We start from the raw sequence: 20659 nt of genomic DNA, 5'->3' as shown, positions 1-20659 counted from the left end.
TTTCCTCGTTTTCCCTTAAACATAAGGAGTGAACTATTTTCTGGCTTTCCCGGGACCGAAGCGCATTGTTTTGGCTCGAGGCGTTGCAGCGAATGACTGCACCTTACCTGCTTCATCAGAGTTGCAGACAGTGAAATGGATGTGGAAGCAGCACGGCAACACTAAGAAGCGTTTTGTGAAACGCAATCATGCCGTGCCTCCAAAATCTGCGAGGCAGGAGTGATTGCCGGCTAGGAGGAATGTTGTAATTATTGTTTTGTCTGTGACAGACTGAGTGCCGTGGATAAGCCATCGTCCACTGGAAGGCAAATACGCTTGTTGAACAAAGCACTTAGCTGCAATTTACACAACAGGATATTTGGAAGTATACGCATTAGAGCGTTGAACATGACGAGGAAAAATGAGGTTGGGGGTGGGGGGGTGATTGGGAAGTGTTACTTATGGAGGAACGCCATTAAAGCTTGGCTGTACACGAGGGCATCTGCCCACCGGAAGGTTGGTGTTGACTGGCTGATAAAGTTTTATGTATATACTTGATATATTCCACATTGGGACCATGGGGGGGCACACTAATGAGCTGACCTTAAGGTGCACCCGCACAGCATATCATGCTTCTGCAGTTTTGACTAATTCATGAGAATTGCACTGATATTTTTCTTTTTTTTTGTATTTACTTATGCATTTATTTTAGTCCAAAGTGGGTTCAAGTAAAAAGAAATGCAGAACAAAAATGAAGTATTTGACAGTTCATGTATATGACAAGGTTGTTATGACAAGGCTGTTATTAAGCCCGAACATCCAAACCACTTGTAGATACATCACCTGCAAAACTATCAACTTATGTAGTTTTCTGCATGGTGGACGAGTGGTTAACACATATGCCTCACAGCCAGAAGACCCGAGTTTGATTCCACTCTCTGTGTGGAGTTTACATGTGTATTTTCTCCGAGTACCCCTACATTCCAAAAATATGCTAGGTTAATTGGCGACTCCAAATTGTCTATAGGTGAGTGAATGAGTGAATGAATATTATTATTATTGTTGTTTTTTTCATAATGGCCACCCCACAACAGTGTTTTCTTAAAGTGGCTTCTTTTTCTGTCTTTTTCTTTTTTGTTGATTTATTATTATTATATTATATTATTATTATATTATTTTGTTTTTTTTAGAAGGTCCATCCCACAGGAGTTGAGTCGGACAAATCATTTTCCGGCCCTGATTAGTACCTATAATTTCTTTTTAATTTAAGTATGCATGTATACTGAAGCTGAAATTTCTTCTTAATTTTTATTATTTTATTAATTTATTTCAGGCATGCATACTATGTTACATTAATGTATCTCACATGTACTTACAATACAATGCACTTACAATATCTATTTATATACTACTTACATATATATACACACACATACATACACACATATACATGCAGCATACATACACATATTCATACATATATACATATACATATATATATATATATATATATATATATATACACATACATACACACACAACACCTCATTACTACACATGTCTGAAAAAGCAGGAAGAAGCAAAGTTCAGTTCACTTTTATTGCAAAGGTTTAACGTCAATATCAAGTTGTCAGGAGGGTATGGAAGGGGGAGGAGCGAGATCATTTTCATGACCGCATCAATTACTAGCAGATTTTTGCCATTTGGTTCTAGAAGGTAATCTACTGCGAAAAGTGGGATCGACTGATTAAGAGTTTCAGTTTTTGAATTTTACTGGGGAAATAGCGTCTTATTGTTATTTGTGTGATTTATTGTATGCTGCGGCTTGTCAGATTAGTGTGTTCATACTTTTGTCTCCCCATGTATAGCAAAAAAATATAGATAATTTTTTTGAGTGTTTCTCAGACACCTCACAGTGTAACTGTACCAGATCATTGTTGTGTGCATGCACCCATAAATAAAACGCCAATTTATCCTGTCTCTCTTTGCAGCTCCGCCTCTGTCTCAGGCCACCGTGTCCCCCCAGCCCCTGAGAACGACAACCACCACCACCACCACCACAACAACGACGGCACACCGAGGCGTGGCCAACACTACCACCACAACAGGGCCCAAGGAGGGCGGCAAGGGAGTGGCCAGGCCCCCTCCTGTGATGGCGCAGACTACTTCCCCGCCGCCCCTGGAGTCGTTCCCTTTGCCCGAGCGTTTCTGCGAGGCCACCGAGAGACGGGACATCATGTGGCCTCAGACCCAGCGGGGCATGCTGGTGGAGCGACCGTGCCCCAAGGGAACGCGAGGTAAACAGGGCTTCTGTTGTCTCAGTACGTGTCGATATTCCAGAGTCACCTCTTTCCTCTAATGGGAGCGCCGGGAGTCGGTGAAGACGTTTTTTTCTCATCGCATGTCGCCGCGTCCAAATGTAATTAAGCAATCTGTAGCGGCTCCATTGCAGGCTCAGCTGTTTTGGGCTGGGAAGTCGGCGTAGCAACGTGGCCCCTCATTGGACCGTGTGTGAAATTGGGCTCATTTGACACGAGGCTAATTAGGAGAGAAAAATGTCAACCCACGGTAACACCCCTTTTGAGTTGATGACACTTTCTGGTCCTCTTTTTCCCCTGACAGGCACAGCGTCTTATTTATGTGTCCTTTCCACCGGGGCCTGGCACCCTAAGGGCCCCGATCTCAGCAACTGTACCTCCCACTGGGTCAACCAGGTAGCCCAGAAGGTGAGTCTGAGCTCCTTATTTATGTTTTTCTTCTTAGTGGACTGTTTCACGCATGCCAAATAAGGACTGGAATGATATTTTCCGTCACAGTAAATACTGTGGAACTTCTGTTTATGTAGTAAATATAGTGTAGTATAATCTACAGCTTTTTAAATTTGGCAGCTTTACTTTATCACTGTTTTCAAAATTAGAATAATTAATAAATCATGCTATTTCCAGGTTGCCAAGGTGGCCTGTTATTTGAACAAAAATAAGTTAAATTAAATTAAATTTAAATTAAAAAAATCTAACAAATTTAACAAATTTAAATATAGTTTAGATTAATAGCAATCACTAAATATATTTTAATTAATAAAACAATAATTAATAAAGTAATAAATAATATTAATAAACTAGAATATTAAAATATTAAAAAATAAAATAGTAATGATAATATTGCTCAATTAATACAAATTAAAAATTTAATTCAAATAAAATTAAACAAAATCTAAATTAAATTAAATTGTCAAGCATAAATGAAGTAAAAATACAAATACAAGGCACGAGGTGTCACTAATCTTACTGTGATATTGGTTGAGAAACACAAGCACCAGACATGGTTTGAATGATCTCACAACAGACATAGCAATCCCTACTCTCGGGCCTTAAACTCAACTTTGAACCCTCGGCGTCACTTCCTGTCTGCCTCCAACTCAGCTCCCAAGCACGAGTCTGGAACCAATAAACATGGGATTATTGCAGTATAATGTAGTAGAGATTAACCCATTAATCTAAGCATAACATAAGACTCAAGAATACGCAGTGCGCTCGAACACCTTGTCAGTGTAGGGCGTCGTACTTTATAGGGTGTGTGCATGACGTTATGGACTCTACCCCTTAACCCCCCCCCTGCAGATTCGCAGTGGTGAGAATGCAGCTAACCTGGCTAACGAGTTAGCCAAGCACACCAAAGGCCCCATCTACGCCGGGGACGTCAGCTCCTCGGTGCGCCTCATGGAGCAGCTGGTGGACATCCTGGACGCTCAGCTGCAGGAGCTCCGGCCCAGCGAGAAGGACTCCGCGGGGCGCAGCTTCAACAAGGTAAGCCCGCCCTCAAAAGGGCAAAGCGGCTTGGAAGTGGAACCTCCAAAGTTGAACAAAATTTGCTGTTTTTTTGTATTTATTTATTTTGGAGTAGTTGAAAACCATAATGGGCTGCACGGCGGACGTGTGGTTAGCGTGCAGACCTCACAGCTAGGAGACCCAGGTTCAATTCCACCCTCGGCCATCTCCGTGTGGAGTTTGCATGTTCTCCCCGAGATGGCAGAGCGTGGAATTGAACCTGCGTTTTTTAAAGTTCTAATATAATGAGAAACAATACAAAAACAATGAATAAAGTTGTAATTTATGGAAAAAATAATGTTAATGTTGCAAGAAAAACTCAAAATATTATGGAAATTGAGTGATAATTACCAGAAGAAAATGTACAAGCAGAAAGTGGAAATAGTTGGAAAATTATTAAGAAAAACAGAAGCCATGGGGGAAAAAACTGTAATAAAATCTAAATGATTAATGAGATAAATAAGGGCAAAAAAAATAAATGTTACCAGAATATTTTTTTCATATTATAAATTGAAATATTAAAGATAAAGTTGTAATTTATGGAAAAAATGATTTGCAAAAAATGTTAATGTTGCAAGAAAAAGTCCAAATATTATGTAAATTAAGTGATAATTACCAGAAGAAAATTCACAAGCAGAAAGTGGAAATAGTTGGAAAATTATTAAGAAAAACAGAAGCCATGGGGGAAAAACTGTAATAAAATCTAAATGATTAATGAGATAAATAAGGGCAAAAAAAAATAAATTTTACCAGAATTTTTTTTTAATATTATAAATTGAAATATTAAGGTTAAGTTTTAATATGAGAAACAAACACATATATATATTTTTACATTTCAATTATATTTCTGGGAATATTATGGTACGAAAGTCAAATTATTATGATTTCACTCGAATTAACCTGTAATCGGTTTATGGTATTCATCACAATATTCCTTCTTACCCATGACGAGATTAAGTTTCAATTTTAATAACTTCCCATATTTTAAACTTCATGGAAAAAATGAAACCTCACACATCCTGTCGCCGATAAAGTCAGGCCTTCAACGCATGGCAGTAAAATAACACAGCAGGAAGTCGGGTCTTCCGGTGCCAAATCCTTACTTGAACAACAATGGAGGTTCCACTTTATTTTCAATATTTTGTTAAAAAAAAAAAATTAAAAAAATAAATAAATAACGCCATTGCTAGTGTGACAGAGCCACATGTATGACTATTATTACTACTACACTACACATCATAAACACGATGCCTATTCATTCATCTCCAGGTAAGAACGTGAAATTTGTTGTCAGGCTTCGACATCAAATCATGTCTCTTTTTCTTATGTGTTCTTTTTCTTGATGAATTGTAACGAACAAAAAAAAAGCTTCAAAAGCGAGAAAGGACATGCAGGGCGTACACAAAGGTACTGGAGCGATGCTATTGCCCCCATGCTCCCCCTACCCTGCTTGCTGCCAACCACTGTCCCGACCCCCCGCCCCCTTTATGCTGTGTGCCCAGCTCACATTCAGCAGCATGAAGCTTCTTTTTTTTTCTTGTTTTAACTGTCATGTACTCATTCCCCCGTGTGTTCTTTTTAAGTTCATTCCTTACAGACGCCTTAAAGTCAGCTGTAAGCCCGGGAAGTGGATCATAAACGTGTCTTTTTCATGTCTTAATTTAGATTACAACCCGAGATTGCACATCTGGAGTCATAAAACGCTGATGCCGACACCCCGCTCTCACATTTCTGTTTTGGGTTTTAGTTTTTGGGCTGGCTTAATGTCTGTGTGGACAAGGGAGTTCATGCTAATGCAGGGGTGTCCAAAGTGCGGACCAGGGGTCATTTGAATAATGTCAAAATATCAAAAGAAAAAAGTTGTAATGTTTCAGAATTTTATGAGAATAAACAAGTCATATTATAAGGAAAATTATATATTTTTAGTAGCGTTAACTTGAAATATTTTATTTTTTTAAAGTTCTAATATCATGAGAAACAATACAAAAAATGAATAAAGTTGTAATTTATGGAAAAAATAATTTGCAAAAAATGTTAATGTTGCAAGAAAAAGTCAAAATATTATGGAAATTAAGTCATAATTACCAGAAGAAAATTTACAAGCAGAAAGTGGAAATAGTTGGAAAACTATTATGAAAAAAAGAAGCCATGGGGGAAAAACTGTAATAAAATAATTAAATCTAAATTATTAATGATATGAATAAGGGAAAAAAATAAATTTTACCAGAATACATTTTATTATATTATTATTATAATTATTTTGTAAATTGAAATTTAAATTGTAAATAATAATTATAAATAAATATATATTATATTATTTTATTATTATTATATTATTTTATTATTCTAATATATTATTATATTATATTATAAATATTATTAATAACTTGCAATATTAAAGTTAAGTTTTAATATGAGAAACAAACATTTTTTTTTACATTTCAATCGGGGAATATTATGGTAAGACAGTCAAATTATTATGATTTCACTTGAATTAACCTGTAAAACTGTAATTATGAGGACAAATTATTTTGTATTTTTGGAGCAGGGAGTTGAATTATTATTTTTTTTCCACTATGTGGCCCTCGCTGGAAAACATTTGGACACCCCTGATCTAATCCCACTTTACAGTTTTCTTTTTCAAGGACCAACATCAACACCTGACTTTTTATTGTCCACAAAGTCAAAGCCGTAGCTTTAGTTTCACAATAACAGCTTTGAGGTCAGAGGAGTAATTGTTTTCTGTAAATGGGTGCAATTTGTTCCACCTGGATAATAGGGTTACTTTATTTCTTTATTTATTTCAAGCGCAAATGCTGTCAGGTTGTGTTCATGCATCACGGTATTTTGTCCAAATATATCCCTCTACCACCACCACCAGGGACGTCGGTGTCCTCCGTCTGTCACCAAAGTCAACCCCCCCAACATCCTCCCCTCCGCCCCTCCCCGCTCGTAGTGCAGATCTGTCTTTTGGGACGGTATTAAAACAGATTGAGCTAAGTCATGCTTTTAGGACTTTGAGGACTTAAAATGCATGATTGGGGGGGGGGGGGGGGGGGTAAATGACTAAAAATATTCCCCACATTTTTGTGTTCTCCAAAATATTAGGACATGTCATAATTTAAGAAATACTGTATGTACTTACATACATATACATATATGGGCAATTTGGAGTTGCCAATGAGCCTAACATTTTGCATGCATGCTAGCATGCTAACCACTCCACTCCTCAAAAGTATGCATATATACGTAAGTAAAGGGTGCATATTTGTACAAAATGGCCAAATGAGGTAAAATACAAATATAAGGCATGTTGTGATAATATGTAGTACTCTTGGCAAGTAATGTTACTGCAATGTTCTCCAAGACACACAAACAACAGACTCCATCCACGGAACAATTTTATTGCAGGTTTGAATGATCTCATAACAGGCACAATAAAAATCCATCATAAAGACACAGGCTACGTACCCTAAAAATCAACACCCCCCCGACCCCCCCTACAGCAACAAACACGAGCACAAGTCTTATTATGTCGTATTTTTTTCTCAATATGTCTGCTAATACACATGTAATGGTGACTATAGGGGTGCTATTTCAAGTCTCTAATAATTAATAATATTAATAATTTGATAAATTTATAATATAAATAAAAGCAGATTCTAATAATTGTAAAGCTTCGAATTGTCCCAAAGGTCTTGTTCAGGTGACTATTTAAGACCGGGAAGGTACAGCCCAACCCCTGATTGATGAAATAATTGATTAAGCAGACTGTACCAATAATTGAGTCTATGTAGCGGCCGTGCTGTAGAAGATGTGAGACAGAGATTGATGACACGGCATTATCTGATACCTGCCATGCTTGATGCACACACATCACATTTATCCGCCCCTCCATGCACCGCATCCCTTACACTGCCCGTCCCTGGCATCGATTACCCGATTAGACATATTGATCCGGTTATTTCCTGAGGAAAGACCAGCATCGCTTCAATCTGACGCCTGATAAAGTGAACACACGCTGAGGTTCAGGCCACCAAAAATGTGTAGAGGTGTACCATCGTCCCTTTAACTCTGACCTATGACTTGTTTTTTCCAGAATACGTTAATAAATCATCTCTATTAAAATACATATTTAACCATATTACATGAAGAATTCTAAATTAATCATAATACAATTATAATAATTAATAAATCATGCTATTTCTAGGTTGTCAAGATGGCCTATTATTTGAACAAAAATAAGCATTTTCAAGCATAAATGAAGTAAAAATACAAATACATTATTATAATTAAAAAAAATAAAATAAAAATAATTATTATTGCTCCATTAATACAAATTAAAAAATAAAATTAAATTAAATTAAATTGTCAAGCATAAATGAAGTAAAAATACAAATACAAGGCACTAGGTCACTAATCTTACTGTAATATTGGTTGAGAAACACAAGCACCAGACTTGAGAATGCAGCAAACCATGCAGCGAAGCACACCAAAGGCCCCATCTACGCCGGGGACGTATTCAACATTGGACACTAGGTGTCAGTAATGTTACATTGATGTGACAATAGCTACCGCAGGAAGTGCTGTACAGAACAGGAAGTATGATAAGAACAATAATAACAGGAGTATAAATGTGACTTTAGGGGTGCTTTTTTATGTCTGGAGGGCTCTACTGGTGGTAAAAACTAGTTTGAAAGTATGTGATGGATGTTTAAGGCAGTCGGAAAACATGTTGACGTGATGATATGTAGTACTCCACACTGATCACTAGGTGTCAGTAATGTTACCTTGATGGATAGCGGATGTAAAACAAAAGCAGTCCCCCCACTGCTAATGTGTAGGTATGTATTATGTCTTATTTATTATGTCTTATTTATAGTTTATATAAATATTTTATTTATATATATGTCTACTATGTTGGGTAATAGGAGTGTGAAGGTGACTATAGGGGTGTTAGTTCATGTCCAAAGGTCTCTACTCGTAGTAAAAGTTGTACTTAGAAGGTGGTAAACATGTTTTGTGGGCTCTAACTACAGAAGTATTTCAATTAGAAATATCGACTCCTACTTTGGGGAAATCGATTAATCACGATTAACCGCAATAAAAGTGATAGATCCCCCTGCTAAATTTGTGTCCTTGAAAAAGAAAATCTGCTGCAGTTGCAGTTCATGTATTTTTAGTACTCTTGTCGTTTTCATTTTATTTATCTTGATTGTGTCACTTCTACTCATGCATGCACCTTCTCATGCTCTCACTATTTTCGTTTTTTCGTCCTCCACGATATGCAAGGGGTTTTTGTTTCTGACTTTCTTCTCCGCTTTGACGCAGGCGATTGTGGATACGGTAGATAACCTGCTCAGGCCGGAGGCTTTAAAGTCCTGGCAGGACATGAACAGCACGGAGCAGACGCACGCCGCCACCATGCTACTGGACACCTTGGAGGAAGGCGCCTTCGTCCTGGCGGATAACCTGATGGAGCCCGCCATCGTCAAAGTTCCTGCAGACAACATCAGTGAGTCGGGAAGGATTCTGGACTGACGCGGGTTGGGTTTATTTGATTTGACCGAGGGGGTGACGGGTGATAAGGAAACAGGAGCGCGGCATTAAAAGGGGATTTTGTTTTCATAATAAGCATTTCGACCTTGAGGGAATGGAAAAAGAGTCTCATATTAGGTTTAACAAGTTGCTTACTGACAAAATGATGAATATCAGACAATTAAAGAGGCTGGAATCTCTGATTGCGGATGCTTAGTTTATAAATGCATGCGGCTAGACCTTGTAACTCTATACATTAATGTGAACATTTGCTCGCTGCTGCAGGGGATGTTGTTTATCCGCATCCTCTCGTCCTCGTTAGCGATATGGGCTCTTTTCCTTTTCCAAGTCGGCTTTGCAAACATAGATTCCTCACTCCCATTGTGTCGGGATTGTCTCCTAACTTGTTCTCCTTCTTCTTCTCACTTCTCCGCCAGTCTTGGACGTCTATGTGCTCAGCACCGACGGTCAGGTGCAGGATTTTAAATTCCCACAATCCAACAGGGGCGGCATTTCCATCCAGCTTTCAGCCAATACGGTCAAACTCAACAGTCGCAACGGTGAGCTGGAATCCTGGAAATACACGACCGGATACTGGATACGTGCTTTCAATACCACCACAGTATTAATACTATCATATTGTTGTTTTATTGTAAGAGGACCAAAAATACTGTAACTACTGGGATTACTGCCTATTATTATTATTATTATTATTATTATTATTATTATTATTATTATTATTATTATTATTATTATTATTATTATTATTATTATTATTATTATTATTATTATTATTATTATTATTATTATTATTATTATTATTATTATTATTATTAACAATAAAAAATGTATTTTTATGCATTACTTTATATTTGTGTTAATATTATGAAAATGATCAAGCTTTCAGCCAATACTGTCAAACTCAACAGTAATGTGTACATACATGACATACACATTTTCTGTCCTGAATCTTTGGAAATATTACTATGGAATTGTCCCATAATAAAAATAATAATAATAACTATTATGATTAAAAATGATTATTAAAATATCACCAGATACTTTCTATATTTGTATGTAGATATTTATTTTATTGCCATAAGAGGTATAAATTAATTTTAAAAATACAATAACATTATTAATGATATAATGAATGATAATAATAATAATAATAATAATAATAATAATAATAATAATAATAATAAAATAATAATATATTAATTTTTATCATCAATATATGAAATATGAAAAATATAGGACCAAATATTATTAACTTTATTATTATTAACTACTAATTAAATACAATTAATTGATGATTAATGATAGCATTACTGATGGCAACATAAAATAATAGATCACACAAATAGAATAATTGTAATAATAATTCTTATATTATATGTTACATACATTATATGTTATTTTTGCTACTATTCATCATGGAAGTAAAAGTAATAAAAATGATTATAAACAATAAATTCCTGAGTTACTGTTGTTATTTTTATTTATTTGGATTTCTAATGACACAATAAAACTCAAACACTTACTCTATTGTACTCTATTGTACTTTATTCCTGTCTTTTGTGACTGTGATTGTTTATTTTGTTCTTTTGAACCGACTTTACTGTACTGTACTTTATGACCCAATCTGTTCCACTGCCTGTGTTTTGTGCAGGCGTGGCCAAGTTGGTGTTTGTGCTGTACAAGAACTTGGGCCAGTTCCTCAGTACGGAGAACGCCACCTTCCAGATGGACGGCGACGCTTACGTACGCAACTTGTCGGTCAACTCCGACATCATCGCCGCCTCCATCAACAAAGAATCCAGCCGTGTGTTCATCAACGACCCGGTGCTTTTCACCCTGGAGCACATAGACGTGAGTGGAGGTGGATGCGGTGGCGGTGGCGGTAGTACTTTCACAACAGACGGAAAAAATGTCTGCGGCAGTCAGTCTGTAGTTTATTTAAGTCATTGAACATCAAATTAAAGCAGTCTTTAGAACTTAAGTGAATTCTTAATGAAAACTAATTCTTTAATCAACATTGGGATATAAATGATAGCCATTTTCTTTTATTGTGGGGGGGGGGGGGAAATTAACTCCTAGATTAGCTGTACAATCTAGGATGAAATTGCTGGAGCACCAATTATCTTTCTTTCTTTTAAAGTTGTCAGTGGAGTTCCCAGAGGGCTGTGCGGGGCTCCATTCTTTATCTGAGAAATTGTGCAATTCCAAAGACATGGCGTCAAACAATTACGCCGGGCTGTTATTAAAGCCTCATATATCCGAGCGTGCCTCGCTTGCTTTGGCAAGCACGTGCCAAATGAGACGCGGCGTATGAATTGCTTCATAAGAGCCGTGATGTGAGAAATCCTCGTCCGTGTCGGTGCGGAAAAATACTTTGTACAAGCGGGGGGTAAATGGCTTCCGTGTTGTGCGTCAACTTCAATTCCAGGCAGTCACTTATTGGCACACTTTAGCATATCTCTTGTTATCTCACAGATGGAGCACTACTTCAACTCCAATTGCTCCTTCTGGAATTATTCGGAGAGGAGTATGATGGGACATTGGTCCACCCAAGGCTGCAAGCTCCTGGAGTCCAATAAGACGCACACCACCTGCTCCTGCAGCCACCTCACCAACTTCGCCATCCTCATGGCCCACCGCAAAATCTCGGTACGTCACGCAAGTTGTTGTTGAGGCACGGGCGACATTCGGTCTCAAGGATTATTGTCAGTGGTGGTAATATTAAAAAAAACTTTTTAATTTTTATGGAATTTTCTGAAATACATCCAATTTTTAAACAAGATGCTTTGATAGAAATATTTAATTTAATCTGGACCTTGTATGGTTAGATACACTACCGCTCAAAAGTTTGGGATCACTTGCAATTGCAAAGTTCTTGTTTTCCAAAGAAAAACACATTTTTATGCATTTCACAAACATTTTTTTTCCATTTCACAAACATTTTTATCCATTTCAGAAACAATGAAAACGAATCAGATGATTTTCAAAGAAGGATGTACATTTTTGCATAGAGGCCTACTATCAACAACTGTCAGTCCTCTGCATCAATCTCCTGGTATGGCTGCTAATCCAAGTTCATCATATTATAAGGCTAATAGATTATTAGAAAAGCTATCTAAAAATCCTAACTAAAACTAAAATCTCTTACCATGCTGTTAACTACTCCCTTCAGAGAGCAGCATAAACTGGGTCTAACAAGGACAGAAAAACGATGCAGACAAATATCTGAGAGTGTGTAGTTTAAGACAAAGACGCCTCACAGGTCGTCACCTGGCAGCTGCACTAAATAGTAGCCGTCAAACACCAGTGTCAGTATCAACAGTGAAGCAGCGACTTCAGGATGCTGGACTTTAGAGCAGGACTGCCAAGGAAAAGCCCAAAAAATTTCCAAGTGATCCCAAACTTTTGAGCGGTAGTGTATTTTGGAAGAAAATATCTTATTCTCTATGCTTCATGTTGTTCCAAAAATGTTGTTTTTGCCAATGATGAGCATCAGCGCTGATTATTCTTTTAGGTGAACAGGCCACACGAGCTGCTGCTGACAGTCATCACCCGCGTGGGCATCGCCGTGTCGCTGGTCTGCCTCAGCATCAGCATCTTCACCTTCTGCTTCTTCCGAGGCCTGCAGAGCGATCGCAACACCATCCACAAGAACCTCTGCATCAATCTCTTCCTGGCCGAGTTAATATTCCTAATTGGTATCGATATGACGGAGCCCAGGGTAAGCGGCGAGGGCGTGCACCGTAATGATTTACTTTGCATTCATCCTCTCTCACTTTATCGCCGCCCCAATACGAGGCAAAAGACCCTTCAGAGTTAAACGGATGAGACTTTAAGTGTTGCTTGTTGCGTCCCTGACATGACATGAGTAGGACAGCACCATTAATATAGATTACTAAGGGGCCGTGTCGTCCACTTGACAGCTGCTTCTTTTTGTCCTCTTAAAGCTGCAGTCCAGCACTTCATTTCTGATATGGCTATCAAGCTATACTGATCCAGGCAGCGGCTCTTCCCTTAAACTAAATGTTTGTGACAACGTAAGATATACAAAGAGCCCTGTATTTATTTGAAACAGTACACCAAATACCGTTTGAACATTATTAGAGCCCTGTAGACGTGAAATAACACCCCTATAGTCACATTCACACTTCTATTACCCGATATAGTAGATTCATCCATACACTCCTCACGAGGGGTGCTGGAGCCTATCCCAGCTGTCTTGGGCGAGAGGCGGGGTACACCCTGGCCAGCCAATCACAGGGCACATACAGACAAACAACCATTCACACTCACATTCATACCTATGGACAATTTGGAGTCGCCAATTAACCTAGCATGTTTTTGGAATGTGGGAGGAAACCAGAGTACCCGGAGAAAACCGACGCATGCACGGGGAGAACATGCAAACTCCACACAGAGATGGCCGAGGGTGGGATTGAACTTGGGTGTCCGAGCTGTGAGGCCAGTGTGCTAACCACTCGACCTCCGTGCAGCGATAGAGCAGATATTATGAGATAATAAGACCTATGTATAAGATATGCTATACATGTATATCAGAAAACTGTAATAGAGTGAATCCGCGAAAGTTGAAGTGCAAGGTGGATAAATGTGGATAAATCTATCAATAAATCTGTAAATCTCATTTTTATGCCAATACTAGTCATTTTTTTGCCCTTTAAATCTTCAAGTTGAACCTGATTAGGAGTTTTTATATTTCTGCTGATGCAAAACTCATCACTGCCTTTCTAGTTTTCACTCATACATGAATTGCTTTTGCACAACTTACACCCCTTTCCTTTTTTTGGTTTGGTTTTTGGTTTGTTCCTACTCAGATCGGCTGTGCCATCATTGCGGGGATCCTTCATTTCTTCTTCCTGGCTTCCTTCTCCTGGATGTGCCTGGAGGGTGTCCAGCTCTACCTCATGCTCGTGGAGGTCTTTGAAAGCGAGTACTCGCGGAAGAAGTACTACTACGTGTCCGGGTACCTCTTCCCCGCCATTGTGGTCGGCGTCTCTGCAGCGATCGACTACGGCAGCTACGGGACCGACAAAGCGTAAGCGACTAACTCACCGGGGCCTACTTCCTACTTCCTGCTTCCTGTTCCTGCCAGCAGTGTTTCTACCTTGGTCCGTATGTGAATCCCCCGATGGCAACACCGGACCATTTGAGCTGCTCTTGGCAGCTGTTCAATTTTTCATGTCATTTGAAAGTGTCTTGACGGACTCAACACTGCGGTTTGTGGAGGGGGGGGGGAATGGGGTGTGCGGCTACATTAATGCCTTTTTGCTCAAAGACCCTCCTGTGACCTTTTGTTTGTAAAGGCCCTCTTAAAGAGAGGAACCCGGTGCTGTAAAGAAAAAGCTTTTTACATAGATTAATGACCACACCGTAGCTAAGACTACCAAGTGAGGCTACTTAGCCCCCCCCTCTTTGTTCTGCATTAATGCTCAACTTGTGAAAGGAGCTCGTCAGGTTAAATATTGACGAGAAAGCATCCAATCAATCATCCAAAGGATAAGAAACAGGATACAAACGCCTAGCGATGGGCAGAATAATCCCCACTGATTAATCCCTGGCCGTTTTTTTTTTTTTTTTCTGAAGACATCATGATGTCAGCCACCCAGGATTATTCTGCTCAGTACAAGCCTGGCATAGAAACAGGAGCTGAGAACATTCAGAGCAAGATTCCTCCCATTCCGTTAAAAATATGAAAATATAGGTCGTTGCGTTCTCGGGGCACTGAATCAAATACTAGGGGGGTACTATAGAGAATAAATAATAGAATCCCCCCACCACCATCCCTTCAGTCTACAGCTGTCCTATCTAGTCATTTAGCATGAGGAGAGAGGCCAGACACAAAGACTAAATAGGCCGACTCTAGTCTGAGAGGATGGTGTCGCTGAGTGATGGGGGGGGGGGGGTACATTATAGCTATGAAAAAACAAGTCTAATCATTCATTCGTTTTCTACCGCTTATCCTAACAATAAGGCTCGCAGGGGGTGCTGGAGCCTATCCCAGCTGTCTTCGGACGAGAGGCGGGGTACACCCTGGACTGGCCGCCAGCCAATCACAGGGCACAACATTTGGGATCACTTGGAAATGTTTTGGTCCAGTCTGAGATATGGCCCTCTGAGATATGTGCATCATTTTTCTGTCCTTATTAGACCCAGTTTGTGCTGCTCTCTGAAGAGATTTTAGTTTTAGTTTAGATTTTTAGATGGCTTTTCTAATCATCTATTAGCCTTATAAAATGATGAACTTGGATTAGCAGCCATACCAGGAGATTGATGCAGAGGACTGACAGTTGTTGATAGTAGGCCTCTATGCAAAAATGTACATCCTTCTTTGAAAATCATCTCATTCATTTTCATTGTTTGTGAAATGGATATAGATGTTTGTGAAATGGAAAAAAAATGTTTATGAAATGCAAGAAAATGTGTGTTTTTTTTGGAAAACAATGACATTTCCAAGTGATCCCAAACTTTTCAGTGGTATTCCATAGACAAACAACCATTCACACTCACATTCATACCTATGGACAATTTGGAGTCCCCAATTAACCTAGCATGTTTTTGGAATGTGGGCGGAAACCGGAGTACCCGGAGTAAAAAAAAAACACGCATGCACGGGGAGAACATGCAAACTCCACACAGAGATGGCCGAGGGTGGGATGCAGCGAGTACATTTTTAGTAAATTTAGTAGGGCTGATATTTCTCTTTTCCCAAACTGAAGAGTGTATTTTGTGTCTTCTCCTTCAGGTGCTGGCTAAGTGTGGATAATCATTTCATCTGGAGTTTTATAGGACCTGTCACCTTTATCATCATGGTAAGCTTGAAGTTTTCTTTTTTTTTATTTTTTGACGAGTGAGCGAGACGCTCGGTGTGCAAGATGAAGGAGATGCAGGGAAGAGATTAAGGAACTGAGATGGTTGTGGGGGGGTAAAAAAGGATTCAGCGGGATTTTCTTTGCTCCCAACCTCCTTGCGCCAAAGACATTTGGAGTCATCCAACAATAATCTCTCAGCAGCTGACACAGATCAGGGCGCCAGTGTGCCGGCACCTGGACGCAGATGCAAGCTGGAGAGCGACGATGCGTTCACTGTCACGTGCATACAGGTAGAATGGCAGCTGGGTTTTATTGCTGCTATCTTCCCGCTTTGCACCAGCCTCCTTTTCTGTTGTGTGTAAATGGTAAACAGCAGATGACAGCATCAGTGAGAGGCAGACAGCTTTGTTTGGTCAAGGGCTGTTAGAGGTGAAGGACATATAGCATACGTCCCATTGAGCCATGCAATTATTTACTGGTCATGACATTATTATCTCCCGCCCCAGACCAGAGTGCGCGTTCCCACCTCTGTGTACAAAAGAGAAAAATATATCATCCCTGCTTACCAGTGCATGTTTAAGCTTGCCCTCGTGCACACCGGGAAATGAGGAAGCTCTGCAAACTTCTGGCGGCTTTGCCGGGCAAATGGGTTACATTTACAAAGCGCCGTCTTCATTATCCAGCATCATGCTGGATCTACACCGATAACCACCTCCTGTTGAACATCACACTCGCGCAGAACATGTGCTACACAGATTGGGGGTGGGGGGCTGGGAGTTTGGCAACCATGTCAGATCTCAGCAAGTCTCCGGTAGACCACAAAGTGCTTTAAAAGCAGAGATACGGCACAGCGTTTTGTCTTTGTGTGAACGGAATAACAACACAAGCACAAAAAGGAAGTGCTTTGCTCGGTTTTCTCACAAAGAGAGGGAATGGCTGATCGCTGTACTTTTTAAAAATGGAAGAGCTAACCTGGAGGAGATGTGCAGAGAGTTGATTTCAAATACAACATATTGGAAGCCATTTTTGGGGTGACTCAAACATCTCATTCACCTCAAGTCACCAGTAATCCATGAATACGTGATAGCACGGGTAAAATACACGTGAAACACGTTTACGTTATGTTTCACCGATTTTCACTTCGTTGGGCGGTTCATAGTTGCTGTGAGATGCAAAAGTAAATCTTCTATATTCTACACTCTACACCAGTCCATGCTGAAAGACTACATAGGACAGAAGAAGGCTTCACCAGTCCATGTTCAAAGACTAGATAGGACAGCAGAAGGCTTTACCAGTACATGCTGAAAGACCAGATAGGACAGCAGAAGGCTTCACCAGTCCATGCTCAAAGACTAGATAGGACAGCAGAAGGCTTCATCAGTCCATGGTCAAAGACTACATAGGACAGCAGAAGGCTTCACCAGTCCGTGTTCAAATACTAGATAGGACAGCAAAATGCTTCACCAGGACATGTTCAAAGACTAGATAGGACAGCAGAAGGCTTCACCAGTCCATGCTCATAGACTAGATAGGACAGCAGAAGGCTTCACCAGTCCATGCTCAAAGACCAGATAGGACAGCAGAAGGCTTTACCAGTACATGTTCAAAGACCAGATAGGACAGCAGAAGGCTTTACCAGTACATGTTCAAAGACCAGATAGGACAGTGCAGTGCTAATCTGACAGTTCTACCTCTAAGGTACTCCATCAACAACTCTAATACTGGCCTATAAAGAGCAATAAAATCATATTTAGAATAATACATTAATAATAACAATAATTTAGAAGATTGTAAAAGGGCTAGCTATGCTTTAAATATGAAAGTAGTCAAGAAAAATTCACTTATAATGATAAACGATGGATTGTTTTCAATGAAAAGTGGGACATTTGAAATGACTTTTCCATGTGTTGTCTCCAAATTGAGCCCTCATTGTTTTCCAATCGCATGTTGTCTGCGGAATGATTTGCATGAAAAATGTCTCCGCAGTGGAAATGATGATCAGGATCCCGGCGGTGATGACCGCGCAGATAGAATCATGACCCTGCGAGCCGCTAATGTATCGGAGCGGAGCTAACGTGTGACAGGAATGAGGTTTCGCAGAACCCGTGCCTCTGATTCCGTTGCAACAAATGACTCAAAAAGACAAAGTACCGTGGAAAGGCCGATCTCGGGGGAATGTGCGGGAGCAGGGTTTGCCTGCGCCACCCGTGACCCTGGCTTTCTCGACAAATTGGCTTCGTCCTTGTCGATGAGGGAGAGCAGAAACGGCAAGAACGAGCAAATGAGAGAAGCTGTGTTGTTGTGGCTAACTTCTACACCCCCACCCCTACACACCCCCCCAGCACATAAACCATGTTGGTTCATCAGTTTTCATCAAGGGTGGCCGTGCTCTCCCTTTGAATGCTCCTGCTCTTTTTGTCCCATTTGCACTAAACGCAGCAGTACTTGACACCTCAAAAATGTCTTCAATTTATTTTTTTTCTTATGTTCCAAAATAAAGATTAAATAATAAATATTTTACATTCTATATTTTATATCTATATTTTTATACCTGTTACATTTGGAACATGGCATAATGTTGCTGACTGACTAATTTTGATTGTATAATGCGTGCAATGACAATAAACATCCATCTATTGATATTAAATACATTATAGCTATGGAAAAAAACACATCCAATCATTCATTCATTTTCTACCGCTTATCCTCACGAGGGTCGTGGGGGTGCTGGAGCCTATCCCAGCTGTCTTCATGCGAGAGGCACATATACACATATACATATTGGGATCACTTGCACATTTTTTGTTTTCCAAAGAAAAACAAATTTCCATGATGATTTTCAAAGAAGGATGTACATTTTTGCATAGAGGCCTACTATCAACAACTGTCAGTCCTCTGCATCAATCTCCTGGTATGGCTGCTAATCCAAGTTCATCATTTTATAAGGCTAATAGATGATTAGAAAACCACCTAAAAATCTAAACTAAAACTAAAATCTCTTACCATGCTGTTAACTACTCCCTTCAGAGAGCAGCACAAACTGGGTCTAACAAGGACAGAAAAACGATGCAGACAAATATCTGAGAGTGTGTAGTTTAAGACAAAGACGCCTCACAGGTCGTCACCTGGCAGCTGCACTAAATACTAGCCTTTAAACACCAGTGTCAGTATCAACAGTGAAGCGACGACTTCAGGATGCTGGACTTCTTAGCAGGACTGCCCTGAAAAAGCCCCAAAAATTTTCAAGTGGTCCCAAACTTTTGAGCGGTAGCGTATAGACAAAGAACCATTCACACTCACATCCATACCTATGGACAATATGGAGTCGCCAATTAACCTAGCATGTTTTTGAAATGTGGGAGGAAACCAGAGTACCTGGAGTAAAAAAACCCACGCATGTAAACTCAACACAGAGATGGCCGAGGGTGAAAATACTATGTTAGTTTGGAGTACATGATCTCATACTGAAAATAGTAAGCGTGCAACATTTCAGACTGTTTCCAACAGTCCAGCCAGGTAACGAGTTACAAAACAAAAGTTACCATACTCGCCTCGGTTGGTCTGACTGCTGAAGATTTCGACCCTTCTTGTAACTTCCAACGACGTTCCTAACTTTTATTTTTTATTTTGATGTGTCGTTTTATTATGACACGTTTATTATGACTCGTTTTATTGATACGCGAGGCTGCCACCACCGCAGCCATTTATCGTTCCCAAACCATCATACCGCTACAGCTTGCATGTTATGTTGCGTGGGGGAATTACACCCACAATGAAGGCTGCTCAGGTTGGAAATTTAGTGGGGTCACGGCTTGGCATTGACGGGTGATTGTGGGCTTGCGGGTCTTTACCGCTGGTCTGTATCGCTCTTGTTTGTTTCTCAGCGCCGGGCTGAAGGGAAAGCTGCTGGAAGGCACTTAGATCGTTGCCCTGTCTCCGGGCACGGGGCGGCGGCGGGGGGAGGGGGGGTGTATTAGCTCCATGAAAAAAGGCAACATGGAAGGAATGAGTGTGAGCAAGCCGTTAGTATGCTTGAGCTGCTTCTGAACACAAGGCCTTTTGGATCATGACACGTCGCAAGCAGTTCTTATCATGTGGACAGCTCCATCTGCACCTTTAATATTTTATCGCCAGCAGTTCATTTGGAGTTCAGTGTGTACACACACAGTACACTTTGGACAAATGTACCGTAGAAGCGGGGGGGGGGGGGGGGGGGGGGTAGAAAAAAAAAACAGCTTTCTCCGACTTGCCATCCCTGTGTGGCTAGGTTGCTTCTGCATGGCTTGCAGTGATGATTCCCAGACAGAGAAGACAAGAGCGAAGGATGGAGGAGGATGGAGGAGGAGGGTCCCCCGGGGATGCGTGTCGATGGGGGTGGGGACATGTGCCGTGCGGCTAGGTTACTTTAAAGCTCCGTGTCACTCTCCTCTGTCTCATTGGATCCATGTCACCACTCCAGGCTGTGTG

At 40.1% G+C, this 20659-nt stretch overlaps 1 protein-coding gene across 30 annotated transcripts in view; it reads left to right on the top strand.

The window, feature by feature from the left end:
• The window catches only part of adgrl2a (adhesion G protein-coupled receptor L2a), a 141159-nt gene that overhangs the window by 102993 nt on the left and 17507 nt on the right, over positions 1-20659 (top strand). For 25 of the 30 annotated variants that reach the window (XM_058074177.1, XM_058074169.1, XM_058074168.1 and 22 more), the window contains 11 exons: positions 1971-2276; positions 2602-2705; positions 3600-3785; positions 5175-5213; positions 9138-9321; positions 9782-9904; positions 11017-11216; positions 11841-12014; positions 12880-13086; positions 14198-14418; positions 16126-16192. In XM_058074177.1, the coding sequence (XP_057930160.1) occupies positions 1971-2276; positions 2602-2705; positions 3600-3785; positions 5175-5213; positions 9138-9321; positions 9782-9904; positions 11017-11216; positions 11841-12014; positions 12880-13086; positions 14198-14418; positions 16126-16192 (1811 nt within the window). The remainder of the gene's footprint in view (positions 1-1970; positions 2277-2601; positions 2706-3599; positions 3786-5174; positions 5214-9137; positions 9322-9781; positions 9905-11016; positions 11217-11840; positions 12015-12879; positions 13087-14197; positions 14419-16125; positions 16193-20659) is intronic. The other 5 variants (XM_058074170.1, XM_058074193.1, XM_058074198.1 and 2 more) reach the window with 1 other exon arrangement.

Source organism: Doryrhamphus excisus, chromosome 5 (assembly GCF_030265055.1).
Source record: "Doryrhamphus excisus isolate RoL2022-K1 chromosome 5, RoL_Dexc_1.0, whole genome shotgun sequence".
Classification (NCBI taxonomy): domain Eukaryota; kingdom Metazoa; phylum Chordata; class Actinopteri; order Syngnathiformes; family Syngnathidae; genus Doryrhamphus; species Doryrhamphus excisus.
This window is presented reverse-complemented; position numbering and strand designations above follow the sequence as displayed.